Here is a 16,678-nt window from a genome sequence, read left to right on the forward strand (position 1 = left end):
TGCTCCTCCTCCTGCAGGCGGCTCTCGTGCTGCGGGGCGACTGCCCTGCGCGCGTCGCTCCGGAGAGCGCGGCTGTCCCCGGGGATGGGCCACCTCGGTTCTCCGAGCGCCTTCTGGCCTGCAAGGAGCGGCTGCTGCAAGCCTGCGGTCCCCACTGGCGGGGGGGGCAGGCTCTGGAGTGCCCCCCGCTGCTGCTGCTGGTGGACCTCTGCGAGGGGAGAGAAGTCCTCGTGGGCAAATCTGGGGAAGGGGATCCAACCACTCATTCCCTGTGCTGCTGGCTTTCTCCTTGCAGAGAGTTTTTGAAGCGGCAGGGCCATGAGAAGAGCGTGGCCCCTGCTGCCACCAGAGAGCACAACTCCTCCTGGAGGCCTAAGAACATAAGAACAGCCCCACTGGATCAGGCCATAGGCCCGTCTAGTCCAGCTTCCTGTATCTCACAGCGGCCCACCAAATGCCCCAGGGACCACACCAGATAACAAGAGACCTGCAAGGCTTCCTGGGAATTGTAGTTTAAGAACATAAGAACAGCCCCACTGGATCAGGCCATAGGCCCATCTAGTCCAGTTTCCTGTATCTCACAGCGGCCCACCAAATGCCACAGGGAGCACACCAGATAACAAGAGACCTCATCCTGGTGCCCTCCCCTACATCTGGCATTCTGACTTAACCCATTCCTAAAATCAGGAGGTTGCGCATACTCATCATGGCTTGTACCCCATAATGAATTTTTCCTCCAGAAACTCGTCCAATCCCCTTTTAAAGGCGTCTAGGCTAGACGCCAGCACCACATCCTGTGGCAAGGAGTTCCACAGACCGACCACACGCTGAGTAAAGAAATATTTTCTTTTGTCTGTCCTAACGCGCCCAACACTCAATTTTAGTGGATGTCCCCTGGTTCTGGTATTATGTGAGAGTGTAAAGAGCGTCTCCCTATCCACTCTGTCCATTCCCTGCATAATTTTGTATGTCTCAATCATGTCCCCCCTCAAGCGTCTCTTTTCTAGGCTGAAGAGGCCCAAATGCCGTAGCCTTTCCTCATAAGGAAGGTGCCCCAGCCCCGTAATCATCTTAGTCGCTCTCTTTTGCACCTTTTCCATTTCCACTATGTCTTTTTTGAGATGCGGCGACCAGAACTGGACACAATACTCCAGGTGTGGCCTTACCATCGATTTGTACAACGGCATTATAATACTAGCCGTTTTGTTCTCAATACCCTAATGATCCCAAGCATAGAATTGGCCTTCTTCACTGCCTCCGCACATTGGGTCGACACTTTCATCGACCTGTCCACCACCACCCCAAGATCTCTCTCCTGATCTGTCACAGACAGCTCAGAACCCATCAGCCTATATCTAAAGTTTTGATTTTTTGCCCCAATGTGCATGATTTTACACTTACTGACATTGAAGCGCATCTGCCATTTTGCTGCCCATTCTGCCAGTCTGAAGAGATCCTTCTGGAGCTCCTCACAATCACTTCTGGTCTTTACCACTCGGAAAAGTTTGGTGTCGTCTGCAAACTTAGCCACTTCACTGCTCAACCCTGTCTCCAGGTCATTTATGAAGAGGTTGAAAAGCACCGGTCCCAGGACAGATCCTTGGGGCACACCGCTTTTCACCTCTCTCCATTGTGAAAATTGCCCATTGACACCCACTCTCTGCTTCCTGGCCTCCAACCAGTTCTCAATCCACGAGAGGACCTGTCCTCTAATTCCCTAACTGTGGAGTTTTCCAGTAGCCTTTGGTGAGGGACCGTGTCAAACGCCTTCTGAAAGTCCAGATATATAATGTCCACGGGTTCTCCCGCATCCACATGCCTGTTGACCTTTTCAAAGAATTCTATAAGGTTCGTGAGGCAAGACTTACCCTTACAGAAGCCATGTTGACTCTCCCTCAGCAAGGCCTGTTCGTCTATGTGTTTTGAGATCCTATCTTTGATGAGGCATTCCACCATCTTACCCGGTATGGATGTTAGGCTGACCGGCCTATAGTTTCCCGGGTCCCCCTCTTTCCCTTTTTAAAAATAGGCGTGACATTTGCTATCCTCCAATCTTCTGGCACCGTGGCCGTTTTGAGGGACAAGTTGCATACCTTAGTCAAGAGATCTGCAACTTCATTCTTCAATTCCTTAATAACCCTTGGGTGGATGCCATCAGGGCCCGGTGACTTATTGATCTTTAATTTATCAATGAGGTCTGAAACATCTGTTGGTGCCTGGGGAGCAGCTGCTGATCTGAGTGGGCAGGGTCAGGCCAGGTGAACCCAGGCAGTGACTCCCCAGGCTCTGGCACGTGAAAGGGACTGGCCAACCAGGGGCGTGTGGTGGGTGGGGAGGCAGGTGAGGCAGAGCCTCCCCACCACGGCCCTTTAAAAAGCGCCACCACGCTCTGTGGGAAGAACCCAAGCACTCTCAAGCCACTTGTGTTGAGAGTATTTGGACTTCTTCCCTGGCGGCTGCGCTTTTCGAAGGACTCCGGTGGAGCGGCTCTGCCTCACCTGCCTCCCCACCCAACACAGGTCCTTGCTCTCAACTCCCCCCCCCCACCCAACGCAAGGTATCCAGGTGGCATTTTTTGGCCAAGGCCCTTGCAGCTGGCCTTGGGTTGATCTACAAATGGGTGTGTTTCTGCAAGGATGCATGGAAAGGAGCGAGCCTAGCACCCTTGCAGCTGCACTGCCCGTTCATGTGTCTGGTGTGTCAAGAGCATGCATGTGCGCTTTGTGGCAGTGCGTGTTGTGGTGTGGTTTGGTTTGTCGTCTTAAGTCATCAGGGGCCATTTGCTTGTCAACAGCCAGCACACAGAAACCTTCCAGGAGCCTGGGATAGTTCTAGAAACCTTGGTTCTTTTGTGGTCTGTTCGGAAGCAGGTGGGGAAGACCCTGTGTGGGTTTTAATTTGTATTTATTTATCCATAGATTCCTACCTATCTGTTTAACCTCCAAGGCAGTTCACAATGCATTTAAAATAATCCAATAACGTAAAAACAATGGGCTCTGCTTTGGGTGGTATGAGAGACAGGGAGAGGGGGCTAGGCAGCTGAACAAACCTGTGCCTGTCCAAAGGCAGGGTTGGGATGGTGCTGAATCTAGAAAGGGCGGGCAGGGATCCTAGGAGCAGGAGGTAGAAGACCTCCTTGCTTAGCCCATCTCCTCATCCTGGGCTTAGTCAGTGAACCTGGAGCAGGAAAACCTCATTTCTGTCCAGAGAACAAAGTTTTATCCCAGGGAGTTCAGGGCGGACGATCCTTGGCTCACTGGTGGAATCCGTGCGCTGGGTGGGCACCTGGGCTCTGGATTGCATGTGTTGATCTGGGGGTGCATCAGTAATGGGCTGAAAACATTTCTGCTCTGCTTTCCCATCTCATTCTTGAGCTCTCCAAAGCAACATACTGGGGGAAAAAAAACCACTAGACAGCCAAAGGTACAGTTTTTGCCTGGTTCTATTAAATTCAAAGCTCCCGTCTCTGGGATTCCAGGAGAAGGTGGGAGTTTTAAATGGAGTGTTTGAACACATGCAGCAGGTCAGAGGTAGAAATGTTGGTAGAGTTCTAAGGTAGTGGAATAGACTTTGCCTCTTCAGAAGGGTATTTATGAATATCGCACTACTGTACATCAGTCTGGATTTTTTTTTAACAGAAAGGCAATTTGTGTTTAATAAAGAGATGCAACAAATAAAATCTCAAGACATGAGCCAATCTCCCTGGTGCTATTGCTACCTTTCTACATGCAGGGACCACCAGAGCACCACCCTCCCATGAGGCTGTCCTCCCAGATTAGCTCACACAAACCAGCGCTGGCACATCGATAAAGGGAAAAGAGCACCTAAGCTGTATACTGTTTTTTACTTGGACTTCCTTCAAGGGCCTTTGGGGCCAGCAAATGAGTACTCATCTGAGGTACCGGCCAGTGTTGCATACTGTGTGGCTGTTTTGGGGCTGTGGAATGCCCATCCCCAGGAGATCTGTGTGGCCCTTGCACAAGCAGAGCTCAGGTGCCATCCAGAGAACTGTCTTCATCCCAAGGTACTAGTGGCCTGGCTCTGCTTGGCTTGATCCCTCAGACCTGCCTTCTCCACTCACAACTGGAAAGAGGGCCTTATTGGCTGCTTTCCATTTTTTTTTAATTGCTGTTTGATAGCAAGCATCACTGTGTGTTATCCCCACAGCTAAGAATGTGTGACTTCTGTATTCAGAAACACTTGCTGTAGCTGCTGGTAGATATGGCCACTGTTCATTGTCCCAGGACTGCTAGAACTTTAGACTGAGCAGCTCTTTGGTCTGATCCGGTATGGCTGTTCCTGTGTTAAGACCTTGAGTTTCCATCTAAAACTTGGAATGTCTTTGTAGGTTTGTGGACACCCCGGGCCATTTCTCTTGGACGGAGAACTATTACCGCTCCAGCATGTCACAAGGCTCCCAGACTAGAGAATTCCTTCACCCAGAAGTCTTCCAGCACCTCTGGGATATCTTGGAGCAGTAAGTAGAAAGATGGATTCCTGAGGAGGTGGGATGGGATGGGTTGGTGTGGCATCGTATTGGAGGGCTTCCAGGCCTGGCTTGCAGCAGGGAAGGTCATGAACTGATTTGGACCAGGTTTATCTCACTTTTTCATTCTGCAGGCCTAGTTCAGGTGTCTGCTTTTGTAGCCTGTACTGTGCTTGAGAAGCTCTTGGATCATTCCAAATTCTGCAGTTTAGCAAACTTGGATATATGTTACATAATTCTGCTTTTGGTGGAGAGAGGCAAAGTTGCAGAAGTCTTGCCCTAAGTCAGTTAGAGCCAAAGCAGACACGGGGCACTCATGCAGACAAGACAGTGAAAGCCCCTTTTTTCATCCCATCTCCCTCTTTAGGCTGGGTGCCTACTGGGAAGACTCTGTTATCCCAGGACTCTTTGTGTTGCAAATCTTTAATTAGCGCATTCTGTAAGTGGCAGCAAAGTCACTAGCCTTTGGCCCTGGTCCTTGAGGAGCCAATTCAGTGAAGACCGATTCTTTGGGTTCCACCTTTGTTTGCTGTCTGAATTAGCTGAGAGGAGAGGAGGAGACATTCAGTGCACGTGAGTGCTGGCCTCTCCGCTGCACCAGCTTGCATTGAAAAGGTAGGAGTTGCTTGGGGACCAGTGACAATAGTGCAATGCTATGGGTGAGCATTGTGTGAATGATGGCATAAGTGTCCACTTAAAAAGTAAACACAGGAAATGGGACCTTGACCAGTTTAGGGTACTTCTGGACATACATAGAGTGTAACATGCGAACCACTGAATGCGTGTATGAATAATCATGTGTACCAGATTGTACCCTGTTTAAGAAGTGTGACTCTGGATTGAGTGGTAAAAGGAAAAAAGAGGAGCAAATGTCTGGTCTGTTGGCTGAGAGTGTTGTGGATTTCTTTGAAGGAGCACTGAAGCATTGCTTTGGTTCTCCTCTGCTTTCTGTTGTATTTTGTAGACCAATCTGTTCAGTGCAACCCATTGACTTGAACTTCTTGGACGAGCCGGCAGGCGATGGCCCAGCAAACAAGATTGAAATCAGCATGGATTGTATTCGGATGCAGGATTCAGACACAGGCGACCCAATGTGGGTAAGTGACAAACTAAATGGGGGGGGGGGAGAGAGAGAGAAATGAACAGAAAAATGCAAGCTGTGAACTGGGGACTTCTGGGGGTCCAGAGTGGAGAGGCGTCTAGTTGCAGGGAGGCGGTCCTGGTCTGGCTTCTCTCCCTGGCGTTGTGAGCGTGTGATTGGCTGCTGGGAGCTTGCGCCTCTCTTCAGAGCCGAGCTCTGGGCTGCCTGCCGCCGCGGTGGTGGCTGAGGAGCGTGGGCCTTCCTTCCAGCCCGCTGCCTCTGAGGCACGCTGCCGCCTCGTAATGCAATTCAGCGCAACTCTGGCGTGTGGCTCTAATCTGCTGTTGACTCAAGGCCCGCCTAAGTGCTCTCTGCCCCCGTGTTCGCACACAAATATGCCACTCTCCTGGCGCTCAGCAAACGCCCCCTTCATTCAGCCCGTCACAAAAGGCTTTTGCTATGGCCAGAATCTGCTCCCTCCGGGACTCTGTGCAAACAGTTTGCTCTCGAAGCAGGGGAAGATTTGTCTTCCCCCTTTTTATGAATTGTCAAACATCTCTTGACAGGAGGCCGCCCAACCCCTCCGAGCAGCCTGGTGTTTGCTTTGCTGTTCCAGGGAAGGGAATGAGGAACCCGTAGCCCCAAGGGAGGTGTTTTGTTGTACTTAATCAGCATTGCTGCCTGAGCCCTCTTCCCTCTTTCCCCTCCGCCCTTCCTCTGCGTAGCCGCAGGCGGGTAGGCGTCTGCCCAGCACCTGTCTCCAGCCGAGCCCCTGCGGTGGCACTCGAGAAACAGAGGCCTGTGCGTGCCCACGACTTTCTCTCAGGGTTGACGAGTGGGGCAGATACACATGAAGGAATGTGCCAGAAAGAGTCAGGCACTGCTGGCGCACCTTTGAGCTGACTGAACAAGATATTGGGGCAGCCCTGATTTCAGTCTTGCTCTGGTCAGGTTGGTTCCCTTCCCCCAGCCTTGGCAATGCGGGGATGATTATAACACACGTCATGATACTCCCCTACCTGGCAGGGTTGTTGTCAGAGTCCCACGTGAGGTGCTTTTATAAAAGTGCTGGAGAAGCATAGCTGAGTCTGAGGAGGTTGGTGTAACTTGTGCCTTGGCTTTGTTAGCTGCACTGGACTCCTGATGCTCGCTCCTCCGTGAGGCGGCTGCCTTCAGAAACCACCTGGGCACCTTGGTCTGAAATGAGCTGAGTGCTTGGAGGAGTTTCTTGGCTCCCAGCAGAACAGGTACAGGGTGGGCTCCATAGACCAGATGTCCCCGAAGTGAGAGTTGTGGGGCTAGTTCACACGCAAGCATGTTCCATAATTTGGTGACTACAGTGTGGAAATGGCAACCAGATCGTGTGAATAGGCCATTGTGGATCAAACACCACAAGCAGGTTTTTTTTCTGTTCTCTGCAGTCCCAGGGCCTTTCAGAGGAGCCGGTTCACACATTCAGCTTCCAGTCATCAGGCACTGAGCAGTGATTTGTGCCCATTTCAGGCGGAACTTTCAACTATCCATAAAATTAAAGAGCCTCTATAAGATTAGAGGAAACCACTTTGTTTTTCCTCCTCCTATGTATGGCACAAAGAAAGACAGATTGGTGACTGCATGTGTGCAGGCTGGTTGTCTTCGATGATGGGGCTAAATTGTGGTTGTAGAAGATGCATCAGGGGCTACAAGTACAGTAAACTTTCTAAAGTTGGAAGAGTGGTTGCAGAGGAGCCAGAAAAATACCTCCCTGGCCCAGCATTTGACCTGGGTCTGGTCCTGTATATGAGACGAGTTGCGGACCTGGCCAGCTGGATGTGGGACTCCTCAACAGAGTTGATGGAATGACCTTTTGCTGCTCACCCTTAAAATGGCAGTATGGAGTAGCTTTGAACGCCTTTGCTCTTGGCATGAGATTAGGATGGAAACGAAGAAGAATGGAGATGTGTTGAAATATTGGTCCTTGTTGCCTGGGGCTTCAATTCGTGAAATGTTCATGATTCAGGGGAGGAGCCCTTGCATCCTCTCTCTTTGGAATGCCCAAAGCAGCACAGGGTAGGGGTAGGCTTGCTGGACATGGTGGGCGGGCAGGGGATTGGGGTGAACTAAAGCCTGATTGTAGGATGTGTTGTGGTCTCATGCAATAATAGTTGTGCCAAGAGTTTAGAGTTTTGAGAGGGTATCGTGTTATTGTTGAAGTGAGACATAGACGATTTTCTAATAAAATAAGTCATCCTTATGACATCCCTGGAGGGTTGCCTAGTTTAACCTCCACCGTGGAGGTGGTGATAGTGAGGTTAGTGTTATGGCAGAAGCAACACTTGAGCGGGGAGAGGAGGAATTCTGTTTCTGAACTGCACTATTCCTTGGCCACCTCCTCCTGCTGCTGGATTTTCTTCCCATCCTCTTGACTACCCCATGTTTTAGACTCCCAACACCTTTGGCTGGTGCTAATGGGGACAGGGCTGTGGTCATGTAGAAGTTCTGTGCAGCAGCACTTGGAAGGAGGTCAGAGACATGCTGTGTGGTTACCTCTTGCAGAGGGGCTGATAGCCAGCTTCCCTGGGACCCCAGGGGTTCCAGAAGAGAGTTCAAAAGCCCCTGGCCTTAGAGATCTAAGCTGAGCAAGGCCTAGCATAGGGATGGGGAGAAGAACCCCCCACCCTGCTTTGCCCGCCCTTCCTTTGATTTTTGGCCTCCCATCCCTACCTGCTCATCTTCCCTGCTGCCTTCAGGCAGTCTAGCCTGGCTGAACCGGTTTGACGAAATACCATCTTGCAGAAAGTTTTCTTCTTGGTCAGATCTTTCTAATTTAACACCGGTTTCATCAAATATATGTAAAAAGCTGTATTTTTAAAGACTAAAATGGGCTTTCTGTCTCTTGATTTTTAAGCCTCTTTGTCCTGCTGTGACAGAAGTAACAAGGGAATGTAGGTATCTGATTTTTCTTAGACCCAAATCTCCCTACTTTGCCACGATTCCACCAGCAGAATCACAAGAGTAGAAGGAGTCCTGAAAAATGCCTTCTTGCTTGCCTCAAAGCTTCCTCTTGGGGTTCCTCTTTCTTCGGGTGTTGCTCTGATTGTCCAGACTTCTCTCCATGCTGCTGTTCTCCATTCCCTCCAATATGTGATCCTATGCAAGCCTGCTCAGAAGTAAGTTCTGAGGGCCCAATTCAAGGTGCTGGTTTTGACCTTTAAAGCTCTATACTGCTCTGGGCAAGGGTATCTTAGAGATCGCCTACTCCCGTACAATCCAGCTCGTCCTCTTAGGTCATCAGAGAAGGCCTTTTTACAAGTGCCGCCACCTAGGGAGGTACGTGGGGTGGCGGCAAGAAATAGGGCCTTCTCAGTAGTGGCACCAACACTGGAATTCCCTTCCCCTTGACTTAAGAACTGCTCCCTCTCCTGAAACCTTTCGGTGAGGCCTGAAGACCCTTCTGTTTAGACAAGTCTTCTGAGTTCCTGGCCCTTTTAACATCTTTTTAACATCTTTTAATATCTTTTTAAACATCTGGTTATAGGCCTGATCCTTTTTAAATTTGCTGTGCTATGCTCTTTTACCTGACTACTGTTTTTATGATATGTCATTAAGTTTTTATCTGTTTTTAAATTATGTTTTTAAATTTGTTTTAACCTTGTTTGTAAGCCGCCTTGAGTCCCTCCGGGGAGAAAGGCGGGGTAAAAATAAAGTTATTGTTATTGTTATTAAGTTCCACTGAGTTTTGTGAGTCTTACTGCCAGGTAAGTGTGTTTAGGATTGCAGCTGAAGTTGCACTGAGGAAGCCAATTGGTGTCAACTTTGGAACTGAAATCTCATCATGGGAATTCTTGGGGTCACTTCCCCCTGGTGTCTCTGCAGGTTTTTGAGTCTGTGGCTCAGATCATGCGCGCTGCTAGACGGTCCACCTTTCAGTCCTGGGCACTTCTAGTTCAAGGTGGGGAAGAGGCCCCCTGCTGCATGAGTCTCAGATGGGCAGAGTCTCCGGGGCAGTCCGGAGCGGTTCCGGAGCGGCCTGGGCACAAACGACGCTCAGCAGACTCACCGGGGTGTTTTGGCTAGGGCAAAACTTGGCACAGCAAACTCAAATCAAACAGCTGTGCTCCGAGCTCATAACCTGTTGCGTGCTGGGCCCATAACCTTTTGCGGGCTGTGTTGTGCCCAGGCCGCTCCGGAACCAAGCGCTCCGGTCTGCTGCTGGAGCTCCGCCAACGGCTTGGCACGGCAGACAGCTGCACAGCTGTTGTTGTTTCTGTACCTCAAGGCCGAAGCACTATCACCCCCGGTGACAAGGAAGACTCAGAGGCAGAAGTTCTCCACCACACTTCTCCTTTACTTGTGTACAGATATTTACAGAGTCCAAGTAGTACAAACGGTACACGATTCACTCTTCCAACCAACGTAGCCTCCGGCTCACAATGTTCTGCTTCTCCCACACACTTGCTTGCCTCTGCTGGACATTTATACTTCCTGCATCCAATCAGTGCGTAGGAAATACTGCACAGTCATGCTGACTCTGCAGCTGCTGCCACACACACACACATACACACACACACTCATGAGATCACCTGATGCAATATCACCAGATATTGCATCAGCATGGAGCTCCCAGGATGCAGTGCACTCCTGGTTTGGCCAAGGCTTCAGGCCTGTTACTGTGCAGCCAGTAAATTACCTGTCAGGTCTGGGGTTCAACCCGTGACAGACAGCTGTCAACACCAGAGCCTTTTGGCCCCGAGAGCACCAGTGGCCCGATGGACTGTTGGTCCCATTCATATTTGCACTGTAGATACACACTGGCCTTACATTCATCCCCTCTCTCTTGGAAACCTGGCCCTGCAGTCAGTTGGCGCATCTAGTCTGACTTGTAGTAGCTTTCTGGGACCTCAGGCTTTTCCCAGTGCTGCTCTCCGAGATCATGCCTGGGACCTTCAGAATACAAAGTGTGGGGTCACCTGCAGACAAGCAGCCCGTCTTCAGCAAGGGAGCTCTGGATAGGAATCATCAGCAGAGAATTGCTGCTCCTTCTAAAGTTTGCTTCCCAGGATTCTTTGCAGGGCACAACAACTAAGCAGTATAAAAACAATGGAAGTTTGTAGCATTGCTCAGGCCTCAGTACAAGACGCACTTCTTCATCTTGGTTGTTGTTGTTATTATTATTATTATTATTTTATTAATTTGTACCCCGCCTTTTTGCCCAACGGGCACACAAGGTGGCTTACATCATTTAAAAAAAACACAACAACATTAAAAACAGTTAAAAGCAATTTACATAATTAACAATTAACAGCAATTTACATAATTAAAAAATCTAAAAACAAACAAACCCTGTGGACGCCAGCCAGCCTGTCAACAATTAAAAGCTTTTTGAAATAAAAAGGTCTTCAGTCCACGCCGAAACATTAGCAACAAGGGAGCAGTTCTCAGTTCTAAGGGGAGGGTATTCCACAGTTCGGGGGCCACCACCGAGAAGGCCCTCTTCCTGGCCGCCACCCCTCTCACATCTTAGTGGCGACACAGTCAAAAGGGCCCCCCCCAGATGATCTAAGAGCACGGGCAGGATTGTAGGGAAGGAGGCGGTCCCTCAAATACCCCGGACCCGAGCCATAAAGGGCTTTAAAAGTCAAAACTAGCACCTTGAATTGGGCCCGGAACAGAACCGGCAGCCAGTGTAGCCGCCGGAGCAACGGCTCGACAGAGTCAAACCAACGTGCCCCGGCAACCACACGAGCAGCCGCGTTCTCTACTAGTTGTAATTTCCAGACCGTCTTCAAAGGCAGCCCCACGTAGAGCGCATTGCAATAATCTAATCTAGATGTCACTAGGGCATGGGTTACTGTGGCCAGGTCCGCGCAGCTCAGGTATGGTCGCAGCTGGCGAATCAGCCAAAGCTGAGCAAAGGCTCCCCTGGCCACAGCCACCACCTGGGACTCCAGGAGCAGCTGTGGATCCAGGAGAACCCCCAAGCTGCGGACCTGCTCCTTCAGAGGGAGTGCAACCCCATTCAGAGCAGGACGATAGTCCAGCACCCGAGCTGTGGATTTCCGAACCAAGAGCACCTCTGTCTTATCCGGATTTAATTTCAGCTTGTTCGCCCACATCCAGCCCCTAACCGCCTCCAGACAGCGATCCAGGACCCCAACCGCCTCCTCAGAATCAGGGGGAAAGGAGAGATAAAGCTGGGTGTCATACTGATGGCAACCCACTCCAAACCCCCAGATGACCTCTCCCAGCGGCTTCATGTAGATATTAAAGAGCATGGGGGATAAGATGGAACCCTGTGGCACCCCAAACCTAAGAGGCACCCCACACCTAATCTAATTAAGTGTACGCAGAGGCATTTATTTACTTAAAAGGTGTATATCCTGCCTTGCCCTGCAGTGTGAGGTGCTCAGAGCAGCTTACACCTTGTCAGTAAACAAAATAAAACACAATCATAATAAACAGTGAGTGAAAAACAGAAATCAATAAAAGCAGCCTACGAAAAAGATGAGTAAAAATATATAAAACTATAAAATGAGAGATGAGCTCAAAGCAGCGGCAACCTATAAAGGGGACAGGCCCAATGAATTGAAAAGGTTTTGGCCCCATTTGGTTTTGGTCAAAAGGGTTTTGGCTCCAGTGGCCCAATGGCAGGCCATAGGGGAGGGTGCAGTTCTCAGCTCTAATGGGAGGGAATTCCATAGCTGTGGTGCCACAGAGAATGCCATCCGTCCCCTTGCCTTCAGCTGGGCTTCACCCAAAGCTGGCACACATAGGAGGTTCCACCCAGAAGACTTCAGGGGCAGGTTGTCTGCTGTGGAAGGAGCCAACAAGAGCATTAACAGTCCAAGCCAGCATCTTGAATAGTGGCTGCAGGAGTAACGGTCTGACAGCCAAGCTGCTGCTCCTGCTGACATTCCTGTTCCTGGAGGATGGCAGGGGCAAGGGGCCTATTTTCTCTGAGCCCAGAAAACACTTCTGAGTTCTCTCCCATGGTTGGGGTGCACATGCCGAAGATGAAAAATACAGTTGCATTTCAGCCTTGCTCTTGTGTTGGTGAATAATAATAATAATACAGGTATTTATATACTGCCTTTCTTGGTCTTTATTCAAGACTTTATTCAAGGCGGTTTACATAGGCAGGCTTATTTAAATCCCCATAGGGATTTTTACAGTTGAAAGAAGGCTCTATCTTTCAAGAGCCACAACAATTCAGATGTTTTGTTCTGATCTGGCCTCCATCCTCCCATGCTCAGAGCAGATGGAATAGCTCGGCTTCAGTTTGTCAGCTGCTTCAAGGTTGCACGGTGCCGGTGGCCTCGAACTGGCCACCTTGTGGATGTTATCTTAAGGCAAATGGAGGCTCTACCCTCTAGACCAGACCTCCTGCCCACTGTGTTTTCTCCATTTTGAAGGGTGGTCAGAAGTCATGTGTCAAGGGCTAAAACTGTACAGATTTGAGGATATTTTTCACACTGTCAGCTGTTTGCTTCTGAATGGAGATTTTTTTTAGGCACTATGAGTTAATAATGAGTATGTTGATGCTCCCATATCTAAGTCTTCCTTGTCCAGGATTCTGTGAATGAGTGAGATAGACCAGTGCTCTGACTTAGGATGAAGTAGCTCAGAATAAAGCCATGCTCTGCTCAAGCGCAGTTTTTTGGTATCCAGTTCAGAGCAGCGGTACAATGTCAGTTTAGGAGAAGCTCTGATCTCAGGATCACTTCTACAGGGAAAGGGCCCAGTCAGATCTACCAGCTTTCCCCAAAACAGAGACTTAGCCCACTTGGGGGGAAAACTCTTCCCAGGACAGACGGGACTTTCTCTCCCCGATTCCTCTGCACATGTCACTGGCTTGCACTATGAAGCAATCTCCCTGCCATGCTACTTAACACTCAGACCCACATCTTCAAAGTGCTGCATAAACATTTAATTAAAAACGATCTTGATCTTAGAGCAACAGCCTTGCAGCGGTTTGGCCTCCGGAGGTTGGAAGCAGAGCAAAGAGGAAGTGTTCGCAACGGCCTTGCAGGAAGCCTTTGCTGTGCCCTGATAGTCTCAAGCCCTCGGATAGTTTCTCTGCTGCTTAATTGCTTCTGAACGCGGCTGAGGCTGAGGCCAGAGGAGACGCCCATCCTTGCAGTCTACTTTGGTCACCTTAATGGCTCTTGAAGGCTGTTAAGTGTGGCACCATTAAGGGAATTGCTGCCTCTCTGGGCCTGTAATTCTGTGTGCAATTAAGCACACTCAGTTACGTGAACCCGTTGGAATGCGTGACTGTTCTGTGTGGATGGGATTTCTGCCCAGATCTCTTCAGGCATACCCACAAGTGACCCTGACTTAGGAACCAGGTTGCTTTGGTGTATTTGCGCCTTGCTAAAGGGCTGTAGCCATTTGGTGTGACCAGCTGGACAGCAGCCACTTGGCAAGCGGAAGTCCCATGTTCAATCACGACATTCCTTGCCAGCAGCGTCCTCTGCCTGAAACCTCAGGAATTTGCTGTCAGCTGCAGTAGATGGTCCTGGGGTGCTAATTAGATCATTGTTCAGACAGTACAAAGTACTTTCTGGTGTGGGAGCCTCAGCTCAGTGCTAGAACTCAGGCCTCGCATGCAACAGGTTCCTGATTCAGCTTCTGGCATCTCCCATGAAAAGGATCTAAGGTGTAAGAGGTCTGAGAGAGCCACTGCTAGTTGTCATGGTCTGGCAGGATCTGTAGCAGCCAGCCCTGGTGGCAAGTGGTCAGTCTCAAAGGATACGAGCGCCCCGCCCTGCATAGCTTCTCCTGGGATTTGGTTTTGCTCAGGCAAAAGAAGGCAGGCAAGAAGCTGGTACTGTGGCCAGGTCTGCTGGCCCCTTCTGTTCCTGTGTTTGAGGAGTGCCACAAACCCACGCTGCCGAGTTATACTGCAGTTGCCCTCCTCTCGAGACAGATGGATCTGTGCTCTGCCTTGGTCTGAGGCTGCTCTGTGTGTATCTTAAGATCCTCCACCACCTGCCAGACCCTTCTGTGGAGCTTGACCACTGTGCACTTCAAGCAGACAGCAGTCTTGCAGTAAAGAAAGGGGTCTGCAAAGCAGCTAGTTCATTCAGTTGGCTCCAAGCAGCATGCAGTAAGGAAAACCCACAGGTCACTAGCCTGTAGCAGCTGGGATATCTTTGTTCTTGACTTCCGCAATGACCTTTCAACTCCAGCTGAGGCAATGCAAGCCTCTGTGTTGCTGCTGGAGCTTGTGAGGAGTGTTTGGCCTGCAATGCAGCAAATTAGTAGCTTCATCTGCGTTGAAGGAGGGGGGGAGATAAGGCAGTCGGGCAATGTGGCCATAGCCTAGATGAGACTGGAAATGGAGCCTGGGAAAAAGACGCAAGTTTCTCAAGAAAGATGATTGCATATGAATCCCCAGCACTTGACAATGCCGGGGGCAAGTCCATAGAGGTATTTCTGGTTGTTCATTTCTCTAATGTGTGAACTTGCCTCTATACCTGCCCTGCAAAGGAGCAAGGCTGTCATGGCAGTGCTAAATTGCCCAATAAATGGAACTGTGGTCTGTGATTCATGCCCCAGCTGGCGCTGAACACAGACCTGGTTGGCCAGAGCGTCCACCCGGGTGCCAGGTTTTCTTGGACCCTGTTTGTGGGACTGCATCTGTGTAAGTGGTGGGAAGAGTCCGGCTTCTGGGTCCGAGGTGAACCCAGTGCCCAGAGATCCCATGGACCGGCTTGGCTGCCTGGCGCTGATGTTATGGGAAGCACTGTTTCCAAGGTGGAGATTAAAGGAGCTCAGCAGTGGGTGGGGAAGCAGAATTTGTTAAATTAGCCTAATTAGGGGTGGGAGAGATGTCTTTTCAGAAATCCAAAAAGCAGGGAGAAAATGGGCCATTTGAGCTCTTAATTAAGACTTGCACGTTTATGGTGGTAGCTTCAGATTTCCAAGGGTGGGGAGAAGGCTGGAGGTTAGGAAGGGCTTCTTTCCATGAGAAGGTGTCTGCCTCCTTGGTGCTGGGTACTCACATCTACACAGAGCCTGGATGGCCACACAAATTGGGCACAGCTGTGGTGCTTCATGGGGGGGGGGAGTACCTCTCCCCAATGCTAGCTCAGGGTAATGCTTTTATTCTTACCAGCTAACCTCCAGTCTGAAGAACTCTGGAGAACTTGGAAGCTTGTTCATGGGTTGGTCCTAACCAAGGTGTTTCCTTGCTGCAGCCTTTGTTCGTTGTGTCCTCCAGTGGCATAGCTAAGGAGGTGCAGGGGTAGCAACTGCACTGGGCAACACGCTTTAGGGGAACAACAATCTGAGCTTGACACTAGTGGCCAAAATTGTGAAAACCTTGGTATTATCAAATAATACCATCAGGTTATATACCATTTGATGCAGAAATTAATGCAGAATACAGTTAAACAAACCATGTCAAAATATCTCTGTTCTATCAAAAGTTATAGCCAAATAACCAGAAAATAAAAACACAACTGCATTATGTAACAAAAATTGGGGTTTTAATTCAAAACTGACCAAAGAGACTGATTGTTGCAAGAGCCAAAATGTGTTATGATACAGCAGGGAACCAATGTTGATATGAGTCAGTTCTCATTTCCTTGTATCATAATACAATTACCCCTGCTAACTGGGTAAAGAGGCACTTTTTTCAAATGGTGCCTCTCTTAATATTTAGACGAGGGAGAATAACTGTCCCTATTCACCCCAGCATAGTGTCTCTAATCCAATGTTTCTCAAAGTGGCTCGGGACCCACTAGATGGGTCATGAGCCAATTTCTGTTGGGTCCCCATTCATTTCAATATTTTATTTTTAATATATTAGGCTTGATGCTACCCTGGTATGCGACTGCATTTGGGGGAAATGTTACAGACCCGTACTTTTAACAAGCTGCTATGTATATTCTTTTAACTACAATAGTCAATGGGACTTACTCCTGGGTAAATGTGGGTAGGATTGCAGCCTAGGATTGTTAAAAATTTTGCTGCGTGATAATGTCACTTCCAATCACAACATCCCTTCTGGTGGGTCCTGACAGATTCTTATTCTAAAAAGTGGGTCCTGGTGTTAAATGTTTGAGAATCAATATGGGGCACACTTCTTATTTATTTACTAAATTAATTAAGCTTAATTTTGTTAC

The 16,678-nt window shown here is 49.5% G+C and overlaps 1 protein-coding gene across 2 annotated transcripts in view; it reads left to right on the forward strand.

Moving 5' to 3' along the window:
* The first annotated feature begins 4,343 nt into the window (after nt 1–4,343).
* The window catches only part of TP63 (tumor protein p63), a 105,621-nt gene continuing 93,286 nt past the window's right edge, over nt 4,344–16,678 (forward strand). The window contains exons 1-2 of one of the 2 annotated variants that reach the window (XM_066618917.1): nt 4,344–4,477; nt 5,451–5,583. In XM_066618917.1, the coding sequence (XP_066475014.1) occupies nt 4,404–4,477; nt 5,451–5,583 (207 nt within the window). In that variant the 5' untranslated portion in view covers nt 4,344–4,403. The remainder of the gene's footprint in view (nt 4,478–5,450; nt 5,584–16,678) is intronic. The other variant, XM_066618919.1, reaches the window with a different exon arrangement.

The sequence above is a fragment of the Tiliqua scincoides genome, chromosome 3, assembly GCF_035046505.1.
Source record: "Tiliqua scincoides isolate rTilSci1 chromosome 3, rTilSci1.hap2, whole genome shotgun sequence".
Lineage (NCBI taxonomy): Eukaryota > Metazoa > Chordata > Lepidosauria > Squamata > Scincidae > Tiliqua > Tiliqua scincoides.